The sequence below is a fragment of the Lutra lutra genome, chromosome 10 (assembly GCF_902655055.1).
Source record: "Lutra lutra chromosome 10, mLutLut1.2, whole genome shotgun sequence".
Taxonomy (NCBI): Eukaryota; Metazoa; Chordata; class Mammalia; order Carnivora; family Mustelidae; genus Lutra; species Lutra lutra.
In genome coordinates, this window is record NC_062287.1 from 108,213,753 (window position 1) to 108,238,975 (window position 25,223).

The window sequence follows — 25,223 nt, forward strand, 5'->3', positions numbered from 1 at the left end:
AGGACCTAATGGCCTCTGTCTTTGAGAACTGGGGCGGGTGGGGGGTGGAGTTTGGACCCTTAGAGGGGTGCATACCTCACACTGTAACAGATGGGTTGCACAGGGGCCTCCAGACCTAGCAACTGTGGGGTGGGGGTATGAGGAGGGATTATGTGAATTGGGATTTTAACTTTCAAGTAACTTCAAGTTAGACACCCCCCCCCGCCCCCGCCCAGGGAGGTAGGCAGCTCACATACACAGATATGCTGAATTTTCTACTCAGTTTCAGGACGTGCAGAGTACAGATTAAAAAACCGAATGCGGGGGGGGGGGGGGGTGCCTGGGTGTGGCAGTCAGTTAAAACTCCCACTCTTGGTTTTGGCTCCGGGCTTCTCTCCCTCTCCCTGCCCCTCCGGCTTGTGCACTCTCTCAAATAAATAGCCCCCCCCCCCAAAAAAAAATCCAATAAAGGAGGGAGGGCAGCATTTGCTGACAGTACTGGTTGTAGGGGCTCGGAGGCTGGCCTGCAGAGCAGCAAGTCTGGGAGGAGGGTCTCAAAACATAAGTGTCGTCGCACACCCGATGGAGCCACGACCCGGGGGGAGACCACTAGGAGGACGCCTACGGGAGCGGCAGGTGCCGTCCACGGCAAGACCATGAGTACGGAGCGTCCCGCCGCCAGGAAGAGCTTCCAGCTTCCACGTTGCTGGCTTTAAGGGCTTATAGTTGAGAGACCTGCAGCTCTGAGGCGGCGGCCACACCCCCAGCGGCGCATGCGCAGTCATGCTGCCCGCTTAAAGACCGCCGCCCAGACCAAGACGGCCGCAACTGCGCAGTTGGGCCCCGATCCCGGCCTTCCCATGAACCTTTGGGGCAGGCTCCGAGGTGAACGACGGAAGCAGCCACTCTTGGTTTCCGGCAACACGACAGCCGCTGCCGGGCGACCCGGAAGTGTTCTCATTTTGCGTCGTCGGGGCTCGGCGGCGGCCGGGCTCGGGGCGGACGTACCACCATGGGGTCGTCAAAGAAGCACCGCGGGGAGAAGGAGGCGTCCGGGACGACGGCGGCGGCCAGCACTGGAGGCGCCACCGAGCAGCCGCCGCGGCACCGGGAGCACAAAAAACACAAGCACCGGAGCGGCGGCGGCGGCAGCAGCGGCGGCGAACGTCGAAAGCGGAGCCGGGAGCGTGGGGGCGAGCGCGGGGGCGGGCGGCGCGGGGCCGAAGCTGAGGCCCGCAGCGGCGCGCACGGGCGGGAGCGCAGCCAAGCAGAACCTTCTGAGCGGCGCGTGAAGAGAGAGAAGCGCGATGACGGCTACGAGGCCGGTGAGGGGCGGGGCCTGGGGGGCGGGGCGGGCTGCGGCGGGGAGGGGGTCCCAGAGCGGGCGGGCTGGTCTGGGTGTTCAGCCCGCCGAGACACCCCGAGGCTGTCTTCGTCAGCCCTTATTAAAGAGTGTTCCTACGGTTATTTGGGATTAAAGGTTGTCTTCGTCTACTAAGCTTCGCGAGGGCAGAGATTTTCTGTTTTCTCAAAATTGGCACATCGCGGGCCCTCAATAAATATTGAGTAAATGAATGAATGAATGAAGTTGTACTAGCATGTGCAGAACCAAAAAGAAACTTGGTATTGGGCAGATCGTGTAGGGTTCATAGGAGAGTTATGAAACAGTTCCGACCACAAAGGACCCTATAGAAATTGGAATTTTGTCTTGAGGGTAGCCGAGAGCCATGGATTTGAACTGAGGAATGAGTTGATCGTATTGTGCAAAAATCACTGTATTGAGAACCGGCTCAAGAGGAGTCAAGACTGGAGGTCGCATGAGGGCTGATGGTGGCTTGCAGCCAGGCAGTAGCAGTAGGGTGGGGAGACCTAAACAGACTGAACTGTTTTGAAGGGGGAATTAAGAGAGCTTAACACTTGGATGAGGGTGGGAAGAAGGAAATGAGGAGGACTCCTTGAATTTTGGGTTGAGCAACTGGGTGGGTGGTTGTGTTGTCTGTTGGCCTTGAGGACTTTGGGAGAGAAGCAGACTTTTGAGGGGAAAGAGTTCAGTTTTGGAGAATGTTGCATTTGACGTACAGGGTTGGGGCTGGATAGAGCCGTGTGGAAGTCGTGGGTATTTAGGTGGCAAATGAAGCCCACCGAGAGAGTGAGGAGTGGCCAGTAGAACCTAAGAAATGCCAACATTTTAGTAGTAGTTGGAGCACGATGCTACAAAAATGCTTGGTGGTTCAGTATCCAGAAAGGCAGGGAATCGCAGAATCTTGTATTATGGGGTCTATGGGAACAGAGATAAAGAAGGAGTAATTCATGGTGTCACGCGCCACAGAAAACGAAGGAAAATCAGGCAGAAAAGAATCCACTGGATTTAGAAATAAGGCTGGTGACCTTGGAGAGAGCTTGGAGAGGCTGGGATACAGCATCCAGATGAGCTATAGGGGAGGAGGTAGGTTGTGGGGCGGGGAAGCAGGAAGGATGAACCTGTGGTGGCAGCTGGGTGAGGGAGCCCCAGCTGATGGTGTTCTGCCTCTGTCTGTGGCATTTCGTGAAGTATTTGCTGATCATGATGTGGGTAGCGGAGGTGTGAAATGCTTCTTTATCTCAGCATCCTCAACATCCATCACAAATCAGGGACCAGTAAATGTATTTCTTGACTGGATGAACTGCACAGAGGACACAGTCATGCTCCTAACATGGTCACCGACCTGTGGGGGGAAGCAGACCCAGAAGTGAGTGATGGGGCTGTGGCACTCGGGAGAGCCATTCATTCTGATCAGTAATTGAGCAGGAGTTCGAGAAGGAGGTGGCATTTGGTCTCTGCGTTTGGACAGGATCTTGTCGATCAGAGCTAGGCCAAGGAGGGCAGCGCAGGCTGAAAATGGAGTGGACGGAAGTGGAGCGGAGGCCGAGGTGAAGGATGCAGCAAGGTTGGACCTTTTGGCTCAGGAGAGGAAGGTTACGTAGAGAGTCGGGGTCTCAGGAGACTAGGCCTGAGGTAGGAGGAGCTGCTTGGGTGGGGGAGGACTGCTGTGTTCAGGTGTCCCAGTAAGGCCCAGGAGCTGGTGAGGGGAGCCTGCAGCCGAGCCAGAGACGCGGCCCGCCGGCCTCGTGCGGCTCCTGAGTCCGCTTCTTGTTCCAGCCACCAGCTCCAGACCCAGCTCGGGAGATGCCTCGTCTCTCAGCATCGAGGAGACCAAGTAAGCTGGGTCTCGCTCATGTTCTGCTTTTATATCTAAGACAGAGGGCTTCTGGGGCAGCTGTCCGGGGAGGGGGGTGTCTTTCACCCACCAAAGCATTCTCGTTGGAATTGGGGCATTTCCATTTGAGTTACAGAAGAGGACGCCAAGAGCCAAGCGGAAGGCTGGCCTTGTGCTGGTGAGGGGCGGGCCGGGCCGGCGCCCACGTCCCCTGATTTGGAGGCCAGTGTCCATCCCAACGTCCTAGGCTGCCTGGGTCAGCCTCTGCTTTGGGGACCCTTAGGACCTCTCAGTTCCATCCTGGTTTCACCCCCTGTCTGTCCAGAAATGCCTTTGATGTCCCTATTTCGTTGACAGCTCTTAAGACTCTTATTTCTTGTCCTCAGTAAACTCCGGGCAAAGTTGGGGCTGAAACCCTTGGAGGTCAATGCCGTCAAGAAGGGTGAGTGTGGGGCGGTGGATGGGGCTGAGGGAGGGCCTTTGGGTGGAGGCGAAAGACCATCCGAAGGGGTCTTTGAGGAGGGCGGGGTTACGGCTCAGGTTTAGCACCATTTAGTCGCTGTGTGTGTGTGTGTGTGTGTGTGTACACGTACGTACGTACTTGCTGGTAGGCACGAGGCCTTTCCTCGTAGTCGTGATGGGGGGCTGGGAATAGGGATTCTCTTAATTTCAGGTGGCTGGTGCCGTGTGCTTGCTCCGAGTTAGCCAGGCCGAGACACGTGCACAGGTGCCGCAGACTGATCTGGGCTGTGCAGGTGTTGGGTTTGTTTGTTTCTTAAAGCGTGATTGCGGCGGGGGTGCGGGGGTGAGGCTTGTAAGCGGTGGAGGATCCCATCATGCTGTGTGGGGTGACATGGAAATGTGGGCTGAAGTGGGAGGAGGGACGTGAAGGATTCGCTCCACCCAACCCCGCCCCTTCCGGCCCCTTGAGCTGGAAAGGGGCAGGGTGAGTGGCTCCCTCCTCTCCCCACCAGCCATGGGCAGGCATAGCCTCACGTCTGGGCCCCCCTTCCAGAGGCGGGCACCAAGGAGGAGCCCGTGGCAGCCGATGTCATCAACCCCATGGCCTTGAGACAGCGAGAAGAGCTACGGGAAAAGCTGGCGGCCGCCAAAGAAAAGCGTCTCCTGAACCAAAAGCTGGGGTAAGGGGGTCAGCAGGGTGGGCAAGGGAAGGCCCTGAGGAGGCCGCCCAGGAGCTCTGGAGTTGGGTGCAGGGAACAGGAGTGGGGCTCCCAGAAGACTGCTTTCTCCTCTCTTCAGAAAGATAAAGACACTGGGGGAGGACGATCCCTGGCTGGATGACACCGCAGCCTGGATCGAGCGGAGCCGGCAGCTGCAGAAGGAGAAGGACTTGGCAGAGAAGAGGGTGAGCGCCTGGGCAGCTGGGGGTGGTCGCTTAGTGCCTCTTAACCTGGCTGGCTGGTGGGGCTGGAGACCTGTCCTTGGGAGGGGACCGGGCTCAGAGAGGTCGGAGGTCCGTGGTCATTGGCGTCTGCTCTGGATTCTTAGCAGCTGGCGCATAGGGCCTTCCTTCCCTTTTTTGCACTCCCACTTGGTAAAGCCCCATGTGTCTTCCAGTGATGCTGAATGGCCTGAGGTCATAGGTCACCCCCTTCCCATCCCACAGGCCAAACTGCTGGAGGAGATGGACCAGGAGTTCGGTGTCAGCACCCTGGTGGAGGAGGAGTTTGGGCAGAGGCGGCAGGTGAGGCTCCTGCGGTAGCTGGGGGCGGGGGAAGGGAGCGCTGCTGTCCTGGGTGCTGGGATCCCAGGGCTGTGCGGGTCAGGGCTCCTGACTTGGCTGGACGGTCCCCCTCCCCTGTAGGACCTGTACAGTGCCCGGGACCTACAGGGCCTCACCGTGGAACATGCTATCGATTCCTTCCGAGAAGGGGAGACTCTGATCCTCACCCTCAAGGACAAAGGTGGGTTGAGCTCTGGGCTCCAGTGGGGGGCGTGGGCGCTGCTGCGTCAAGGGCAAGCTTGAAGGGCCGCTGCTCCTGCCCTGTCCACAGGTGTGCTGCAGGAGGAGGAGGATGTGCTGGTGAACGTGAACCTCTTAGACAAGGAGCGGGCAGAGAAGAACGTGGAGCTGCGGAAGAAGAAGCCTGACTACCTGCCGTACGCAGAGGACGAGAGCGTGGATGACTTGGCACAGGCAGGCGGAGCAGCGAGATGGGGGCTCTATTATGGCTTTTCAGGAGCCAGCTGGGTCCCAACCAGTACCTCTTGTTTTGCAGCAAAAACCCCGCTCTATCCTGTCCAAGTATGACGAGGAGCTTGAGGGTGAGCGGCCACACTCGTTCCGCTTGGAGCAGGGCGGCACTGCTGATGGCCTGCGGGAGCGGGAGCTGGAGGAGATCCGGGCCAAGTTGCGGCTGCAGGCCCAGTCCCTGAGCACCGTGGGGCCCCGGCTGGCCTCCGAGTACCTCACACCTGAGGAGATGGTGAGACCCGTGGCCTGCACCGGCACCTCGTAATTGGGGTGGGGATTCCTCCCTCTCTGGGGTCATGTGCAGCTCGGGGGCGCTATGGAGGAAGGGCGAGTGTGGGGGCTTGGTCCTCGTGGTCAGTGGTGTATGGCAGCTGTGGGGAGGTGCTGTGGGGGGACAGTGACCATACACTGAACAGGGACTGCTGGGACGGATGGTTCTGAGCTTGAGTCGAGCTCTGCAACATCGCCAGCTTGCGCCCCGGGGAGTCCCTTACCTGTGAGCCTGAGGCACCTGATTTGGAATGGGGTGGCAGCAGCCATCTCTTGAGGCCGGTGCGAGGACTAGTGACAGTGTGGCTGGCTGGTAATGTTACGGCTGGGTGTGGATTTCGTATTTGGGATGATTATGAACATAGAGGTAGACCCATGGCTAGATTGCTGGGCCTTGTGATTAAGAGCAGGACTCTGTAGCCCGAAGAGAAGGTTCACAATCCTGGTTCTCCAATTTAGGAGCTGGGTGACCTCAGGCAAGGAACTTGGTCTCTCTGTGCTGGGGTTTTTCTCATCTTGCAAGTGGGATGAGATACCGCGGGTTGCACACATTGTGTATGTGTGCGAAGTGGCTGGAGGCTGGCCTGGAGGAATGCTAGAGAAGCCTTCGTTCTTGGCGTCCCCGGGCGGCTCAGTTGGTTAAGCATCCAGCTCTTAATTTCGGCTCAGGTCTTGATTTCGAGGCTGTGGGATGGAGACCTGCGTGGGGCTCCGTGCTGGGCGCGGAGCCTGCCTAAGAGACTCTCTCTCCCTCTTCTTCTCCCCCACTCCTCCATCCGTCCCTCCCTCCCCCACCTCTAGTGAAAAAAAAATTTTTTTAAGTCTTCATTCTTGGGGGCTCATGGGGGCCTACTTTCCCAGTTCAAGTCTCATCTCTCCTCTCCTCCTCTCAGGTGATCTTTAAAAAGACCAAACGGAGAGTGAAAAAGATCCGCAAGAAAGAGAAGGAGGTGGTCGTGCGGGCCGATGACTTGCTGCCTCTGGGAGACCAGACTCAGGATGGGGACTTCGGTTCCAGGTGGGCTTGGAAACAGGGTTGCGGTGCGGGGATGGACTGGCCTAGGGGCCCGCACTCATGGGAGAGGCCCCTTTCCGCAGACTGCGGGGCCGAGGCCGGCGCCGAGTGCCCGAGGCAGATGAGGAGGCCCCGAGGAAGAGGAGAAGGAGCCGGCCTCTCAGCCCCCGCAGTCCGATGACACCCGCGTGGAGAACATGGACATCAGTGATGACGGTGAGGGCCCGGGCAGACGCGGGTGGGCGGCAGGGGCCGGGCCGAGTGCCCCAGGGCGAGGAGGTGATCCGAGCAGGGGTCTCCTGTGTTTCCTCCAGAGGAGGCTGGAGCTCCGCAGTCCGGGTCCCCGGAGGTACTGGAGGAGGATGAGGCGGAGCTGGAGCTGCAGAAGCAGCTGGAGAAGGGGCGTCGCCTGCGGCAGCTGCAGCAACTGCGAGACAGCGGTGAGAAGGTGAGGGCCGAGGCGGGCTGGGGTGGGTGCGTGCAGGCCTCCCCACGGCCTTCGGGACAGGTGCGTCTCTGGTGACCTGTCCCCCGAGGGTGGCGCCTGCCTTCTAGTCTGGATCATCTTTTTTGTTTAGCGTCGTGCTATTAGTGGATCCGTTTAAGTTCAAGCAGTATTTTTGCTCTAAGATATTTCAGGGTTGGAGCCTTTGCTGTCTTCTTTTTTTCCGTGGCTGGGTGTGGCACGCCTGCTACGAGAGTGCACTGTCCCAGGGCCAGGGGAGTTCCTGATGAGCCGGCCGGCGAGGCGCCCTGTGCTCCTCTCTAGCTGCGGCCAGAGGGCAGGATGGCAGGACAGCTGGACAGTGGGTGACAGGTGCACACGTGCACACACCACACTCCCGATGGCGCCTGGAGCCTGCAGCCCGGCCGTGGGAAGGCCGAGCAGGTAGCTGGAGGGCTGGCCTGCGTCCGCCATCCTGGGGAGACCTTGTGGCAGACGACCTTTGAGCAGAGACTTAAATAACACCGAGGAGCTGACCTCGCAGAGATTCGGGGTGCAGGTGGGCAGGCAGCCCAGGCACTTGGGCAGCGGAGACGGCAGGTGTCCTGGGAGGGGTGGCCTGGTGGTGTGAGGTGAACAGAGGCCGGTGGGGCCTTGTGGTCATGATTCTTGCGGCGGGTGCCAGCCGGAGCCGGGCCCTGTCTGCGTGCCTTGTGGGCCACCTCGTTCATGCTCAGAGCAGCACCTGTGAGGAAGGTTCTGCTCTCTCCATTTTACAGATGAGGAAACTGAGGCACAGAGGCCTTAGGCAAGTGGGACCAGGGTTATGTGGCTGGTAAGGGGCAGAGCTGGGGATTGAACAGCCTGACTCCATGGTCCATGCTTGTCATCCCACCCCCGCAACACTGGGAGAGCGAGAGGTGGGAGCAGGGAGCCCTGGGGGCAGCCCGTCGGGTCGAGTGGCGGGGGCTTCTGCAGAGGTGGCGGAGAAGCAGCAGTCCCCAAGGTCAAGGCGGTACAGAAGCTGAGAAGGGCTTGTAAGGAGGGGGCTAGGGAGTCCTCTAGCTCCTGAGAGGCGGGTCCGATTTGGCACTGTGGAGTCCGCAAGACCGAGGCCATGAGGACACTGGGGCAGCCACTTGGGACGGTCCCTCTGGGCGGGCGTGGGCAGATGGCTGGGGCGTCGGAGGAGTCGGCCCCCCCGGGTCTTGGCCGCTCTACCGTCGCAGCAGCAGCAGCCGCAGTGGGGTCACTCGGTGAGCGGCCCCGGCTGCGAGCCAGGACAGTGGGAATCAGAAGAGCTGGTGCTGGGCGACCCGCCATCTGCCCCTGCCGTAAAGCGGGTCAGAGTCGGGTGGCCATAGCCGAGAACGCAGAAGTCCTTCCTCATGGAACTTTCGTTCTACTGAGGGACGTGAAAGACAAAGACAAGGTCCGGCGGGAGAACCACTGGGAGCAGAAACAGGAAGAGGGTAGTGGGGAGAGGAGGAGCGAAGGAGCGCGCTCGTTTTAAGTCAGCTGGTCAGGGTGGGCCTCCCCGAAGAGGTGACAGTTGAGATCAGATGAAGTGAGCCTCAGAGCCATGTAAGGGCCCAGTTCCGAGATGAGGGAGCACCTGGCCCCCGAGGCCCCGAGGCGGGAGCCAACGCGCTGGCTCAGGAAGTTGGCGGAGGCCTGCGTGGCTGACGTGGCAGGAGCTGTGGGGAGAGTGACAGGGAAGGAGCAGGTCATAGGCCACGTCGGGCAGACGCTTGCCGTTGCAGTGGACTTGGCAGGTGGAGTTCGGTCTCTGAGGAAGGCCAGGGAAGGCTGTTGTCGTCCTCCAGTTGGAGTGACGGTTGACTGCGGTGATAGGCGTGGAGACAGGGAAGTGGCCATGTCTGCATTTTGAGCATAGAACCAACAGTGTTTGTCAGTGGGTCGTGTGTAAGGTCGTGCGTGGGTACAAGACGTTCGGGATGACTCCCGAAAGTTCTGACTTGAACGGCGGTCCGTTTGCTGAGGTGAGGAACAGGCAGGGCCGCTCCTGAGATGGGATGAGCTTGGGGAAGAGCAGGTTGGGGGAGCTAACCAAGCGTTCGGTTTTGGTTAAGTTCAAAGTGCCTTTTTTTTTTTTAAAGATTTTATTTATTTGACAGAGATCATAAGTAGACAGAGAAGCAGGCAGAGAGAGAGGAAGGGAAGCAGGCTCCCTGCTGAGCAGAGAGCCTGAGGCGGGGCTCGGTCCCAGGATTATGACCTGAGCCAAAGGCAGAGGCTTTAACCCACTGAGCCACCCAGGCGCCCCTTAAGGTGCTTTTTTAATAGCAGTGATGATACGGAACAGGCAGTTGGATGTGGGAGTTTGAACTTTAAGGGAGAGGCTGAGACTGGAGGTACTGGCGGACGTCAGTAAGCACGTAGATGGGAGTTAAAGCCACGGGATGGGCTGGAGTCACCGGGACAGTGAGTCTGGACAGAGGAAAAGAGCTGGAGAAGGAGAGCGTGTGAGGACAGCAGAGGACAGGACGTCACCCTGGGAGTCCCATGACAAGAAGCTGTTTCGAGGAAGCAAGTAAGCATTTGTGACACTTGTCGCGGAGAATTTGGATCGGGCAGCATGGCGGTCACTGATGCCCTCGTCTGAAGTGGCCTCCGGGGCGTGGTGGGAAGTGACGATCAGACCACGCCGGCTCTAGCAGGGCCACTGGGGATAAGATTACCAGGCGGGAACCGGTGGTGTTTCCATACACCAGGAAGAGGTAGAAAGTATAATTTTGGAAAAGATCACTTTCACGAAAGCAGTAGGGATGGGGAAGTCTTATGGGTAAAGCTATCAAAGCAAAACAGGATGGAGATAAGCTTGCTACAAAATTAAAGGATTAAATTAAGGATTGCAACAAAATTAACAAAATTAAAAGTATAAGATGTGCGAGATCCGTATGGGGAGAATTGCAGTCTATCTTTCAAAGACCGTGAAGAAGACATAAAGAAACAGACTGTCGTGTTAGGCAGCTAGGGCCGCCGTGACACAATGCCACAGACTGGGTGGCTTAAGCAACAGAAGTTTAGTTCTCAAAGTTCTGGAGTCTGGAAGTTCAAGATCAAGGCGTCGGTAGGCTTGGTTTCCCCTGAGGCTTGCGGGGGGCCGTCTTCTTGCTTTGTTCTCTCTCGGCCTTTCCCTTGGGTGCCTGCAGCCTTCGGTGTCCCTTTCTCTTATGAGGACACCAACCTACTGGATTAGGGCCTGCCCTTATGACCGCCTTTGATCTTCATCATCTTCTTAAAGGCTCGTCTCCAAATACAGTCACACTGGAGGCAGCGTTTCAACATACAGATTTTGGGAGGACACAGTTCAGTCTATAATGTCCGTGTCTGTGGCTAGGACTCCGTAAAGAGATTATATGCAATTCCAATGAAAATTCCCAAAAGGATTTTTGTGGAACCTGAAAAGCTAATTCTTGAATTTATTTGGAAGACCAAAGGGCCAAAAAAATCCAAGATGCTTTCAATAACAAAGTGGTGGGCTTTGCTCTGACAGATCTCACTTTAGGTCGTTGTGGTAATTGAGGTGATAAAATAGTGGCCTAAGGGTGGACTGACAGGGCCGAGACCGAGTAGAAGGCCCAGGCACGGACTCCTGAGTAGGAGAGCTGCTGCGCTGGTGGGAATGGGCGCTCGGTTCAGCAAGTGCTTTCTGGACACTTACCCATTTGGAAAAAAGTGAAATTGGGTTTGTACTTCACACAAGATGTACTTACAGATAGATTAAGAACTGAAAAGTCACAAATTAATGTTCCAGAACAAGGTTAAGGAAATGACGTTTGTGACTTTGTGGCAGAGAAAGATTTTTTTCTCTTTGCAAATTTCATTACGATACACAGAACAAAGAATTGACCATCTTCACCATTTTTAGACGTCTGATTCCCCTGAAGGGTTAAATGTGCCCCTGGTGCTGTGCACCCATCCCCACAGCCACCCCCAGAGCTCTCCTCATCTCGAAAAGCTGAAACTGCTGAAACTCTGTCCCTGTTAAACACTGGCTCCCGTCCCCCCTGCCCCTGGCCACCACTGTCCTACTTCTGTCGCTGGGACAGAAAGTCCCCTCTAGGGACAACCTATAAGGGCAATCACAGAGGGTTTTTTTGTGACTGGATTATTTCAAGTGAAATTTTTTTAAATTCTGAAAGTAAAGCATAAGCCATGAGGAAGAAAACCAATAACTACTGAGAAATTAAGAACTTCAGTTTTTTTAAAAAGTCACCAGAAGAAGACATTTGCCCACGTGTATATAATTATCAATGGGTCGGTGCCAAGAATATCCAAACAACCCAAATTGGCAAAACAGAAAAAGGGGCAGTAGACCTCAATGGGCCGTTCACAGAAGTGGCAGGGTAGATGGTCTATAAAATGCCCATGAGAGGGCGCCGGGGTGGCTCAGTGGTTTGTCTGACTCTTTTTTTTTTTTTTTTTTTTTAAGATTTTATTTATTTATTTGACAGACAGAGATCACAAGTGGGCAGAGAGGCAGGCAGAGAGAGAGAGAGGAAGGGAAGCAGGCTCCCTGCTGAGCAGAGAGCCCGATGTGGGGCTCAATCCCAGGACCCTGGGATCATGACCTGAGCCGAAGGCAGAGGCTTTAACCCACTGAGCCACCCAGGCGCCCCTGTCTGACTCTTGATTTCAGCTCAGGTCGTGATTTCAGTGCTGTGAGAAGGAGCCCTCAGTCGGGCTCCGTGCTGGGCGTGGAATCTGCTTGAGATCCTCTCTCCTTCTGCTTTATCCTCCCCCCCACGCCCCCCAGCCCCTCTCATGCATGCGCACTCTTTAAAAAGCAAAACAGGGGCGCCTGGGTGGCTCAGTGGGTTGAGCCTCTGCTTTTGCTCAGGTCATGGTCTCAGGGTCTTGGGATCGAGCTCCGCATCGGGTTCTCCGCTCAGCGGGGAGCCTGCTTCCCCCTCTCTCCCTGCCTGCCTCTCTGCCTACTTGTGATCTCTGTCAAATAAATAAAATCTTTAAAACAAACAAACAACAAAACAGAACAGACCACCACCCAGTGAGGCCCCGCTTCGTGAATGGTCAAGGAAGAGCCAGCCAGGTCAGTGACGGACCAGTCATACCCACGTCACTGGACAAGAACGTCAAAGTCTGGCGATAACCAGTGTCAGGATTCGGAGCGGCCAGAATTCTTACATGCACTTTGCAGCACGGAGCGGCCCGACAAGCTCGGGAAGGCGTTGGAAGTATTCTTGGAGCGGCAAGTGCACATGCCCTCCGGCCCAGCACGCCCACTCCTGCGCGGGTATCGCGGACGCACACCTGCCCGCGCTGGGGGAGACAGGCATCCGATGGCTTGTGTTCGCCTTGTCTGTGATGGCGGGAAGGAGGAGGAACTAGATGAGGACACGTTCCTGTCGTGGAATGTGGTTCCTTAGTGAAAAGCTAAGAAGTGCAGCCACTCGGGTCAAGATGGATTTTCGAAAATAGATTTTTCTCTTTTTTTGAAAGATTTAATTTATTTGAGGGAGCAAGCCAGCTAGAGTGAGAGCATGAGCGGGGGGGAGAGGCAGAGGGAGAGGGAGAAGCAGGCTCCCTGCTGAGCAGGGACACCCCCCCCCCCACCATATGGGACTCAACCCTAGGACCCGGGGATCATGACCTGAACTGAAGGCAGACACTTAACCAACCGAGCCACCCAGCCGCACGTGTGTGTGTGTGTGTGTGTGTGTTTTATACATATGCATATACGTATATATTTATTTATATTTACATCACATTGTAGGGGATTCAGATTCAGATATATAATGTTTTTATTTTTTATTTATTTTTTTTTTTTTAAGATTTTATTTATTTGTCAGAGAGAGAGAGGAGAGCGAGCGAGCAAGCGAGCACAGGCAGACAGAATGGCAGGCAGAGGCAGAGGGAGAAGCAGGCTCCTCGCCAAGCAAGGAGCCCGATGTGGGACTCGATCCCAGGACGCTGGGATCATGACCTGAGCCGAAGGCAGCTGCTTAACCAACTGAGCCACTCAGGCGTCCCAGATATATAATGTTTTTAAAATGCACAACAAAATAATAGGACTTTATGTGGAAAAAACAGAAGAGAAGCCAGTGAATCATGACCACAGATAAGGGGCGAGGAGATTGTGAGGCTTGAAGGAGTATGGACCACGTTCCTCGGACTGGGCGATGGGTGCCTGGGTGTGTGTGGCTGTCACCGTCTTTAATAACACACGTGCGCTCCGTAGAACCGTTCTATGTTTATGAAGCCGCTCGCTAAAAACATACACATAATGTAATAACATGGGAGGAAGGGGCGCTGAGCGGCTGTGGTGACTGGAAACTTCTCTGAGGAGCTTGCTGTCCGGACGGCAGTGAGACAGCGGGGCGGAGGGAGCGGAGAGCCTGGGCATTCCTGCACGCTTCTGGGAATGGTGCAGTCGAGGGGACAGCGGGGACAGTCGTGTGGGGCCACGCCGGGCAGGAGGGTGGCCCACAGGAGGAGCAAGGCAGAGGTGTGGCGGGTGCTGGAAGCCTGTGGGAGCCGCATAGGCAGATTCTTCCCACCCTGTGGCCTCAGGGCAGGGTTCTGGAAGCAGCTTACCTTGAGTTCTGAAACAGGTGTTTGTGGGGTGAAGGGAGGGTGGCCTCGGGGCGACAAGAGGCCCCAGTGTGCTTCGGTCCCGGAGGAAGATGTGAGGCTTTGGGGCTTTGGAGAAGGGCCAGGTGGAATTTGGAGATTAATTTGAAGGGCGGCAGGAAGCCGTTGACGGCTTTGGAGCCGAGGACTGCGGCGGGTGTAGGTGCCGAGTGAGAGCGGCTGGGAGTCGGGAAGCGGGGAGCCGTCGGAGGTGCTCTGTGGACGGTGGGTCGGAGGGCTTGTCTTCCTGCCGTCGGGGGAGGACTTGGGGCTTCTGGGTCTTGATGGCATCTCCCCAGAAACTTCTGGGTTTGCCCACAGCTGCTCCCTCCCCCAGGTGGTGGAGATTGTGAAGAAGCTGGAGTCCCGCCAGCGGGGCTGGGAGGAGGACGAGGACCCGGAGCGGAAGGGGGCCATCGTGTTCAATGCCACGTCGGAGTTCTGCCGCACCTTGGGCGAGATCCCCACCTACGGGCTGGCGGGCAACCGGGAGGAGCAGGAGGAGCTCATGGTGGGTCCTCGGACAGCCTGCCTCTCCCCGCCCTGCCCCTCCCCACCTTCCCCTCTTCTCTAGCTCCCCTCTGGTCTTGCTTGGGGTCCCCCCTGCCTGTCAGGTCCTGGCCAGCTTCTCCATAACTGGTCACAAGCCTCGGTGCTCCGGCGGGTTAGGCTGGCTGCGGGGGGCGCTGAGGCTCCCTGGGCTGACCCTGGTCTCTGACCCCCAGGACTTTGAACGGGACGAGGAGCGCTCCGCCAACGGGGGCTCGGAGTCGGACGGGGAGGAGAACATCGGCTGGAGCACCGTCAACCTAGACGAGGAGAAGCAGCAGCAGGATGTGAGGGGCGCGGCGGCGGGGGGGAAGAGCAGGACAGCTCGGCTGCCCACGGCACTCCCGCCCAGCCCTGCCCATTCCTTGCTGGGGGACCGTGACCGCGGGGCTGGCTGTCCCACGCTGGGCTGGGGTCTGCAGAGCGCGGTGTGGCGGCGACGAGTCTAGCCCAGCGCCCTGGGAAGGACTGTGGCTGTGTGTGCCGGGGACGAGGGGGCGGAGGGGGTAAGATGAGCCCATGCGGCTGCTGACCACCTTCCTCCCTGTGTGCTGCACCCCAGTTCTCTGCCTCGTCCACCACCATCCTGGACGAGGAGCCCATCGTGAACAGAGGGCTGGCGGCCGCCCTGCTGCTGTGTCAGAACAAAGGTGAGGGGCTGCGGGCATCGGCGGGGCAGGGGCTAGGCAGCTCCCGCCGCTCCCCCAGAACCGTGGGCTGCTCCCCCATGGTCCAGGAGCTGAGCCTCTGCACCCAACCCTGGGGTGGTCATAGCCGCATCTGACCTTTGTGCTCCATGTCACCCCGTTGGTGACGGCTTTGCTCTTCAGGTCGCAATGTGGCCGGGTCGGGGGGTAGGGGGGTGGGAACTGGGTCATGGAAGCGGTAGGGGCTGTGGCTGGAAGTGAGGCTGGTGAGAGCCCCCGCTGAGGGTGGTGGCCGGAGTCTGACTGCCGCCTGTCCCCAGGGCTGCTGGAGACCACGGTGCAGAAGGTGGCCCGGGTAAAGGCACCAAACAAGTCCCTGCCGTCGGCCGTGTACTGCATCGAGGACAAGATGTGAGTGTGGTGGGGCGGGCGGGGGAGGCTGTGGGCGGCGGGAGGGGCTGCTGGGGGAGCCCCCGGGGACAGCGCGGGCAGCTGCCGGCCCTGAGCGCCCCATCTCTTGGCCCAGGGCCATCGACGACAAGTATAGCCGGCGGGAGGAGTACCGCGGCTTCACCCAGGACTTCAAGGAGAAGGACGGGTACAAGCCCGACGTGAAGATTGAGTACGTGGACGAGACAGGCCGGAAGCTCACACCCAAGGAGGTGAGTGGGGCTGGGGGTGACCGAGTCACAGAGACGCGGGGCCCCAGCCTTCCCAGGTGACGCAGAGCTGCGCCGTGGGTCCTTGGTTCCACCCACCGCTGGCGCTGGGGGACTGGCAAGGTGTCAGCACCTCGGTGCCCCCATTTCCGTCTCTGGTGGGCCCAGTGGGCCCCATCACAGGCCCGGTTCCTTTGCCCACTTGCCCCCCTATGGCCTGACCTACCCTTGGGGCTGCCTTTCTGGGGGTGACGTCCGGGCCGTGGGCTGAGTCATGCTCGCCGTCCCGCATCCCTGCCCCACATGCTCCTGGCACTGTCCCCAGCTGGGTGTGCTCCCCCCCCCCCAACCCCAGCCCACTGGCTGCCTCAGTGTCCATGTGCAGGTCCACTCAGGATCCCAAGCGCCCCTGTCACAGCACATCCAGCCCCAGAACCTGTCTCCCTGACTCTGGGGAGCCCCTAGAAGGTGCCAAGGTCATGGGCCTTCTCCCAGCGCCTTCCCATCACCCCTCAGCCCAGCACGGGTTGGGTGAGTCCCTTCCCCTTCCCTGCCCCCTGGACACAGGTGGCTCTAACATCGGTCCCACCTATGTCCCTAGGCTTTCCGGCAGCTGTCCCACCGCTTCCACGGGAAAGGCTCGGGCAAGATGAAGACAGAGCGGCGGATGAAGAAGCTGGACGAGGAGGCGGTGGGTGCCCAGGGACACGGGGGGTGGCTTCCACACCTGCTGGCATTGGAGTGGCTGGTGGCCTGGGGCCTGCTCCCGCCATGTGCTGACCGGCCCTCCTCCTGCAGCTCCTGAAGAAGATGAGCTCCAGCGACACCCCCCTGGGCACAGTGGCTTTGCTCCAGGAGAAGCAGAAGGCCCAGAAGACACCGTATATCGTGCTCAGTGGCAGCGGCAAGAGCATGAACGCGTGAGTGGCGAGGCGCAGCGGGCAGGGACAGGGGACAGCACAGGGCCTGACGGGTGGGAAGGCCTGCACGGTTTCCAGCCTCATGCCCCTCTTCTCTCTGCAGGAACACCATCACCAAGTGAAGCCGATCTTCCTTCTGATCCCCTCCCTGACTTTAATATTAAATAAAGTTCCCTCCTTATTTTTTCCTCCTTCGTCCTGGTGCAGATTCCAGGGTTAGACCCAGGAGGGAGGGGCAGGCGGTGCTGGAGGAGCACCCACACACTGCCCTCAGGTGGGCCCTGCTTGCTGTGTGACCTCAAGCAAGTCACCAAACCTCTCTGAGCCTTAATTCTGTGTTCGTATAGTCAAAATACGTCTGTTTCATAGAAAGTCCCGTGAAGATTAAATGAGTTCGTTCATTCGTTCATCCTCCTGTCATTCAGAGGCGAGCCAGACCCCTCGAGGTGGCTTCGAGTCTGGCATCTGCTCAGTACGACCCGGCCATCTGAGGACACGGATAACTAAAAGAGGGAGAGAACCCTCCAGATCCTCTAGGACAGCCCTCCACCCGCCTTGAGCCCCAGCCAGCCAAAGAAGCCAGTCGGTTTATTTTCCCTGCCCCCTCTCCTGACCACCCCTGGCTTTGTCATACGGGTCCTGGCGGGTTGTGAGAGGTCGGTCATACGTTGTCTCCCGCATGGCTGGCGTTCAGGTGAGAAGTGGAGGTGTTGTTAGCGCCTCAGTCACCCTGGTCTCTCCCAGCCTCCGTTGCCACACAGATCTTGGCCCTGGGCCCAGGACTGCATGGGGGTGCCGCCCTGCGCTCGGTCTGCATGGAGACTTGTCCCGTGTACCGTTTCCCAGGGAGGTGAGCTCCGAAGGATGCCGGGACGTGCTGGAGCCCCGAATCGAGGGCAGGGCGACCGGTGGCTCCCATGGAGTCAGACCCGGTGTCCTGCCCCCACCGAGGCCCAGGTGCACGCCAGGCTCACGGGTGGTTCGTGGGTTTGTGTTTAACAAAAGCAAACACTAAGTAGAAGAGAAGGATGCTTTAAGTCGTCTTGGAAAAGGCCAACAGTTGCCTTAGCGGATAGCTATTGGTGACAATTTCAGGACAAGCCAACAAGTGGTCACACCATGCTTCCTTGAGCTCGTCATCTCCCTCGTGAGGCCTCACTCTGATTTAACCTTCAGCTTGGCTGCTTCTCTGGTCCCTCGGAGGTGCCCACAGGCTTGGAGCACCGCGCAGGGGGCAGCATTCCGGACCCCTCCCACCTGCCCTGCCCTGCCATCCTCCCGGAAGCCCGTGAGGCCCGTCTGGTGGGGCGTGTGGTCTGGCTGGTGTGGCTCCAGCCCCGGCTGGACTGTGTCGGAGCTCAGCCTCACCCTCTGCGGGCAGACGTCCCTGGGGAGGTCATTGCCACTGTCAGACCCAGAAACGAGGCCTTGCGTGGAGCACAGTGGACCGGGGTCACACTGATCAGGTTTAGCCCACGATGTCTTCTAACTCTGACCCCAGTAACTGACTTAGTAAGTGGTGAACCAGGGAATGGGAAAGGCTTCCAGTGGCACTCTGGGGCCCCTCTAGGAAGCTCCCCAGGTTGGTGCTGTCTGCCTCCCCTCCTCGTCCCGGCCGCTGGCCCCTGATGGTTCGCTAGCCCCCTCCCAGGCTGTCTGCCCACCTGGCTGGGGCCGGAAGGCAGCAAGGAGTCAGCTTGGCCCCCAGGAGGTAGAGGCTGGGGACCGCCGAGTCCTTTAAGGCCTGAGCCCGGAGGTGGGCAGAACCCAGGAAAGGGCACGTCCCGGCTCTGCGGCTCATCATGGGGCCCCACCAGCAATACTTGCCCAGACCCTCGCCAGCTGGGGTGAGGGTCGGTGAGCTCTTAGCCAGGCCGGGGAGCCAGCCAGCTGGGCAGGAACCATCAGGGCTGCTTTTCCACTGACGAACTGTCTGACCTCGGGCAACTTCCCACGGAGTCTCCGCGTTCCTTGCAAAATGGGACATGATCTCAGGCTTCCAGGACTGGTGTAAAGCACACTTGACATTCACCCTTCTGTTACTTCGACACGAATTTCCTGAGCATCAGCTGGTGGCGGGCCCAAGGATAAGGAGCAGAGCAGACAGCTGGCCTGGGCCCCTGGGTGTCTGATCGGTTGGGCAGCCTTGTAGCGAGGGCAACACCCGACATGGGCAGGACTGTGGAGGGGGGACTAGCCAGTGCCTGTCCACGTGGCACCTGGCCCCTCAAGGGCTCCAGAGACCCCAGTCTTCATTCACAGAAGCCCGTTCAGCCCCTTGCCAGCATCTCCCTCTCTGCCACTGGTGCACACAGCACCCTAAGAAGCCCCAGGGGCCGCCCAGGACCCCTTCACTCCCTGCCCAGCTCAGCTCTTGGGGTGGCCCTTCTGGTCATGGTGCCGAAGCAGGCTTGAGCTGGGCGCTGGCCAGGGGCAGGCTGGCTCCCCTCCTTGCTCTAGCGGTCTCACTCTGGGTTGGGCCCACACTCTTCCCAGGTCCTCCCAACCCTGTCAAGTCCCAGCAGCCATACCCAGCCTGTGGCTCCCCCTGGCAGTTAATGGCCTGTTTCTATGTTTCCCCACTTTTGGGGGAATGTCTGCCAAGCCCACAGGACCAGGATCTGCCCCCTTCGGAAGGGGGCTTGCTGAACTCAGAAACCTTCACCGCACTTCATATCCTGGGGGCTCAGGCAGGTCCTTGCTAACCAGGGATCCCAGCGCAATGGGAAAACGTGCCCCTCCGGACTGCCCTCCGAGCGCAGCCTGGGGGGCAGAGTTCTCACCTGTCTGCCCCCGAGATACCATCCTGGTGCCCCTCAGTGCCAAGCCCACCACTGTGCCAAGGAGCTAGGCTCCCACCTGTCCCAGCGGGCATCCTCAGGAAGGGCTCGGCTCTGGTGGCAGAAGGAGCTGACAGAGCAGGGTGAGGGGCTGGCTCTGAGCAGTCAAGCCTCTGGGGTATCAGAGTCAAGGGCCCAGAGGGGACTGTTTCCCAGAGGAGGGTGGGGTGTGTGGCAGCAGGAGGAACATTCAAATTCCCTTTCTCTCCTGTGTCACTGGGCCAGGTCTCCCCCAGTTCATCGTCTATAGCTCCTGGGTGTGTTACTAAACCCCCCACCAAGCCCACTTCCCCAGCTCCCAGCTGGAGAGAAAAGCGCCCACCTCAGATTTCCCAGGTTTTGCCAGCAGGAGCCCCTGGAAGCTGGCTTTGGTGTCCTTTTGACATGTCCATCCTTCTTTAAGCCTGTCCTTACTCTCTGGTACAGCAAGTCCTCCAGGCCCGGCCGCACGTGCTCTGCCCTAGTCCTGGGATCAGTCATTTCCTCAAAGCAACAGCTCCTTTGGGCGAAGGCAGTATTAAAACCCAAACTCCGGGTGCTGTGTGCTCACTGCTACAGGGGTGTCCCTGCTCTCCAGCCCTCTCGGAGCTAGGAAACGAACAGCTCCCGTTCCCATCTAGACTCATTCATCGATTCATCATTTTGACCTTGCACTCCTACTGGGGTATCTACTGAGAATAAAAATAACCATTAAGAAATTAATTAAATCTGGGGCACCTAGGTGGCTCAGTTGGTTAATCATCTTCCTTTGGCTCAGGTCATGATCCTGGGGTCCTGGGATCGAGCCCCATATCGGGCTCCCTGCACGACGGGCAGCCTGTTTTCCCCTCTCCTTCTGCCTGCTGCTCCCCCTGCTTTGTCTCTCTCTCTGATAGATGAAATCTTAGAAAAAAAAAGAAATTAACTAAATTTAAGAAATCTTAAATACATTCAATAGTCTTATTGTTAGCACTGAGAGTGGTGTAGCTATTTTAACATATATGTTTACGTTGCTAATAAGTAATTATGTTAATGTTATCTGAGGCCAAAATTTTTTTGCATAACAGATATAAATCTTTTTATTATGTACAATCCTGTAATCTTACTTCTGAATTACAAATATCAGTATGAAGTCGTAATTTTGAGTATTTGTTTCAGTAGGCTCTACGCCCTATGTGGGGCTTGAACTCATGACTCCAAGATCAAGAGTGGCACCCTCTACAGGCCTGCCAGTCAGGCACCCCCATAATCCATTTTTTATTTCGAAAGAAATACATTCTTCTTAGTTCTGTCCACTGCAAAGACCTCGAAGCAGAGACAACCCAATAGAAATGAGCGACACTCAGACTACAGTCTTTTTTTTTTTAAAGATTTTTATTTTATTTATTTGACAGAGAGAGATCACAAGTAGACAGAGAGGCAGGCAGAGAGAGAGGGGGAAGCAGGCTTCCCGCTGAGCAGAGAGCCCGATGCGGGACTCGATCCCAGGACCCTGAGATCATGACCTGAGCCGAAGGCAGCGGCTTAACCCACTGAGCCACCCAGGCGCCCCCAGACTACAGTCTTAAGATGACACTCACTGCTAGAAGGAACCAGGGCTCTTTGGAGAAAGGCTAACTCTGGGTCTGGGACAGGAAATATGCAAAATAAGCCTGAAATCTCTTGTCAGACTCGGTAGCAGGGAATGAAACACGGCGGGTCTTGTCAGATTGGCAGAGGAGCCACCTTTAAGGGACTGCCACCAGCCAGAGACAGGACGGATTTTAGCATCACAAATACCCATGGGTTCAAATACATTTAAAAAAAATCATGAGTCCATAATAATACTTTTAAAAATCGATCACGTCAGAGTAAGTTGCTTGGGCCTGGTGCTGGTAATGCAGGGTCGGGATCCCAGCTTCTAGTCTCTGCCTTGTGAGGCTACTGGTGGGTTTCCCCCAAACTTGAGGCTCAGCAGGGCAGCGCTCCTGGGGGCCCCTCCCACCCGCTTCTGAAGTCTAATCATCTCAGACTCTTCCCCTAGTTTCCTCAGCTATAGGGGTGCCAGCTGCTTCCCCGGCTGCCCTGTGATAGCTCAGTGTTCACTTTTTTGCCTTCTCGATTCTTACAGACCTTGTTTAACGTTTCTTCAGATTATATTCTCCCTGTTAAAGTAGCTGGGACAGTTTCCCTCTCCTGACAGGGATCTGGCTGGCACGGGCACCAAATATTTATGCCAAAATCGGTGGAAGAAAGAAAAGAAGAAGAAGAAGAAGAAGAAGAAGAAGAAGAAGAAGAAGAAGAAGAAGAAGAAGAAGAAGAAGAAAGAAGAAAGAAGAAGAAAGAAGAAGAAAGAAGAAGAAAGAAGAAGAAAGAAGAAGAAGAAGAAGGAGGAGGAGGAGGAGGAGGAGGAGGAGGAGAAGAAGAAGAAGAAGAAGGAGAAGAAGAAGGAGGAGGAGAAGAAGAAGAAGAAGGAGGAGGAGGAGAAGAAGAAGAAGAAGGAGGAGAAGGAGAAGGAGAAGAAGAAGAAGAAGAAGAAGAAGAAGAAGAAGAAGAAGAAGAAGAGAAAAGAAAAGAAAGTAGAAAAAAAATCAAGATTTTTCTTGCCACTCCTGTACATAGTTCTATTTCAGGTACTCAAATAGCAGATAATGAAAAGCTTTTCGTTTTAGAGAAATTCCAGCTAAGAATACAGAACGAATGATCTCATTTGAAAAACCACCATCGTGCAATGCCTCGTTCATGAAGGATGTAGGCGAACACCGTCCACAAACAGCGCTAAAACCATCCCGTGAAGCTTGGTAGGGGACCTTACCCCCATGCACCTTGCCAACAACTCCTGAACCCACGGGTCAGTTTTCACATCATGAAACACAGAACCGCGCCGTGATGTGAAGCCGAAGCATCACCTGCGAGGTGTTCTTTCCAAAACGATAGCTTCTGCCTGTCCCTAGCAGCCTCCGTGAGAAACCGGCGGCCGCAGCCCACCTTAGACCTGGCGGCGAGGGCGAAATCGGCTAGATCCGGCGTGGGCGGTCCGCAGGCGGGCCAGCTCACTTGGCCAAAAATAAAAGGCACAAGAAGAGGTGAGAAGGGGCTGTGGTGGATGAAAGAGACACAGAGACGTTCGCAGGAACCAGTGTAGACCCTGTTCGGACCCTCATGCAAGCAGGATTAGAAAAACATACATAAGAGCATCAGAGCAATCTGAACACAGACATTTGGATGAGAAAATCAAGACACAATGATACGGGCATGATGGTTACATTGAGAAAAAAAAATACCCTTATCTGCTAGAGAAACATGCAGTATGCACGTACATACATTATGCACAGGGTGTATGCATTCCGGTGGGTACAATCGGGAAGATGGGATGAGATCTGGGATTTGGTTTAAGTTCCTCCAACACTGAAAAATAAAGAAAGAAAAGGAGCACCTGGTGGGGGCTCAGTCAGTTAAGCGTCTGCCTTCTGCTCAGGTCACGATCCCAGGGTCCTGGGACCGAGCCCTGTGTCCTGCTCCCTGCTCAGCAGAGTCTGCTTCTCCCTCTCCCTTTGCCTCTGCTTCCTCTGCTTGTGCTCTCTCTCTCTGTCAAATAAATAAATAAAATCTTAAAAAAAAAAAAAAAGAAAGAGGAGAAAAGAAAACTGTGGGGAGTGGGGACTTACAAGGCTCCCAACACGATGGTTATCGAAGTTGGGGGATGGGTTCTAGGGAGCTCCCTATGCCCTCTACTCTTGAGGATGTTTGAAAATGCCTATTATAAAACTTTGTTTAAAAAGAGAGAGCAAAAATATGTCAGCTTAGCAACAGAAAAATGTACGTATGTTCAGCCAAAACCATGAACAAGAATGTTCAGAGCAGCACTATTTATAGCTGTCCCAAACCGGAAACAGTCCAAATGTCCATCAACAGCCGAATGGGTAAGTGGTGAATATTCACAGGAGGGAGTGAAAACCACAGATGACTCCTGGAGGCCCAGCACAGAAGTCACACATAAAACCGCACACATTGTTTCCTTTACTACAAAAACAGGCAAAAGTTATTTATGCTGGGGCCCCTGGGTGGCTCAGTGGGTTAAGCCTCTGCCTTTGGCTCAGGTCATGATCTCAGGGTCCTGGAATCGAGCCCCGCCTCAGGCCCTCTGCTCAGCGGGGAGCCTGCTTCCCCCTCTCTCTCTCTGCCTGCCTCTGCCTACTTGTGATCTCTCTCTCTTTCTCTCTCTCTTTGTCAGATAAATAAATGACAAAAAAAATTTTTTTAAGTAATTTATGCCGTCCAAAATCAACGTGTTTCTGGAGGTAGAGACTGAAAAGGATCAAGGCGGGGCAATGAGGGGAGCTTGGCTGGGAATGTTTTATTTCTTCATCTGGGTGCTAGATACAGGAGTGTTTGCTCACATTGTGAAAATATATTGAGCTGTGTACTTAGTACTTGTGCGCTCCATCGTATGAATCGTCTTCAGTAAGAAACTTAAAGCGCAGGGCACCTCGGTGGGACAGCTGGCTGAGCGCGGACTCTTGGTTTTAGCTCGGGCGGTGATCTCAGGGTGGTGAGATCAAGCCTCACGTTGGGCTCTGCACTTGGCGCAGAGTCTGCTTAAGATTCTCTCTCTCCAGGGCACCTGGGTGGCTCAGTCGGGTAAACGGGCAATGGGCTGCGTTGGGCTCAGGTCCCTGGGATCAAGCCCAGCATCTGGCTCCCTGCTCGGCGGAGAACCTGCTTCTCCCTCTCCCTCTACCTGTTGCTCTGCCTGCTTGTGCTAGCTCTTTCTCTCTCTCTCTGTCAAATAAATAAATAAAATCTTAAAAAAAAAATTTCTCTCTCTCCCTCTCTCTCTGCCCTACCCCCCCAAAATAAACAAATAAATCTTAAAAAAAAAAAAAAACCCAAAAGTTAAAGTGTTCTCTTCAGCAGCGCGTATACTAAAACTGGAACTAAAACTGGAAGGATACAGAGAAGATTAGCGTGGCTCCCACGCAAGGATGACACAGCAAATTGGTGAAGTGTTCCATATTTTTGTAAACAAAAATGATTAAATAAAACGTTCACAGTAAAAAACAAAAACAAAACCCCTTAAAGATAAATAGGCTTGAGAAAGAGGATGGGTACGGGTACATTATCACAGATCCAGAAGAAATCAAAGTAATCACTAGAGACTGTTTTCAGAAAAATTAGGACAACCAGCTGGAAAATTCAGAGGAAATTAATAGCTTCCTAGGATAGTGTGAAATACCAAGATTGACTTTGAAACAATTTGAGTTCGTGAATAGATTAACAACAAAATAAGAGATTGAAAAGATGATCAAAGATGGTGAAGGCAAAAAAAAAAAAAATAGAAGGTCCCTCGTTATGAAGGAGCAAAAAAAAAAGAAAAAGTCAAAGAAATTTTGGCTCCATTTATAAGATTGTAAATTGCTTCACTAACTAAACTTGTTAAAACTAAAACAAATTCCTGTTGCTCACCGTGTTATCCTATAAGCTGGTTCTTGTATCCCAGGAAGTTTATCTTCTTCTCTTATGAAATACACACTAAGTTCATGTTAAGATAGGCCAAACATTGGGTACAATGGTTACACAAATAACCAAAATGTCCAGCATGAGAACTGAGGCAAGTCTAGAAACTCTTTCACTCGCTTGAGGAACTAGTAAAAAGCTTTCTGTTTTCTTGAAGGGTCTGCCGTTTCTCAGGCCAGGAACCTGCTGTCTTCCTCTTAGAGTTGCTTCGAAGAGCTACTATTAGTTTTCCGAATCTAAACAGTGTAGGGGCGCCCGGGTGGCTCAGTCGGTTAAGCGTCTGCCTTCTGCTCTGGTCATGATCCCAATGTCCTGGGACTGAGCCCCATGTTGGGCTCCCTGCTCAGGGGGTAGTCTGCTTCTCCCTCTCCCTCTGTTCCTCTCCCCCTCTCAT

General features: G+C 55.7%; 1 protein-coding gene and 1 pseudogene across 2 annotated transcripts; both read left to right on the plus strand.

Moving 5' to 3' along the window:
- Positions 1–914: 914 nt before the first annotated feature.
- Positions 915–16,702, plus strand: SART1 (spliceosome associated factor 1, recruiter of U4/U6.U5 tri-snRNP). 2 transcript variants are annotated; one of them, XM_047692377.1, is made up of 20 exons: positions 920–1,304; positions 3,119–3,176; positions 3,563–3,618; positions 4,192–4,318; positions 4,437–4,542; positions 4,804–4,881; positions 5,002–5,101; positions 5,192–5,334; positions 5,417–5,623; positions 6,555–6,679; positions 6,760–6,892; positions 6,991–7,124; positions 14,061–14,250; positions 14,465–14,575; positions 14,851–14,938; positions 15,256–15,346; positions 15,462–15,597; positions 16,196–16,285; positions 16,393–16,514; positions 16,618–16,702. In XM_047692377.1, exons 1-20 carry the CDS (start codon positions 992–994, stop codon positions 16,634–16,636), a joined length of 2,427 nt encoding a protein of 808 aa, XP_047548333.1. In that variant the 5' UTR covers positions 920–991; the 3' UTR covers positions 16,637–16,702. The 2 variants fall into 2 exon arrangements, with proteins under 2 accessions (XP_047548334.1, XP_047548333.1); XM_047692378.1 differs by lacking the exons at positions 14,851–14,938; positions 15,256–15,346; positions 15,462–15,597; ... (1 more) ...; positions 16,393–16,514; positions 16,618–16,702 and adding an exon at positions 14,670–14,820 and having other exon boundaries at positions 915–1,304; positions 14,465–14,623.
- A 7,513-nt stretch (positions 16,703–24,215) lies between these two features.
- LOC125080233 (uncharacterized) lies at positions 24,216–24,333 on the plus strand (annotated as a pseudogene).
- Positions 24,334–25,223: the final 890 nt, after the last annotated feature.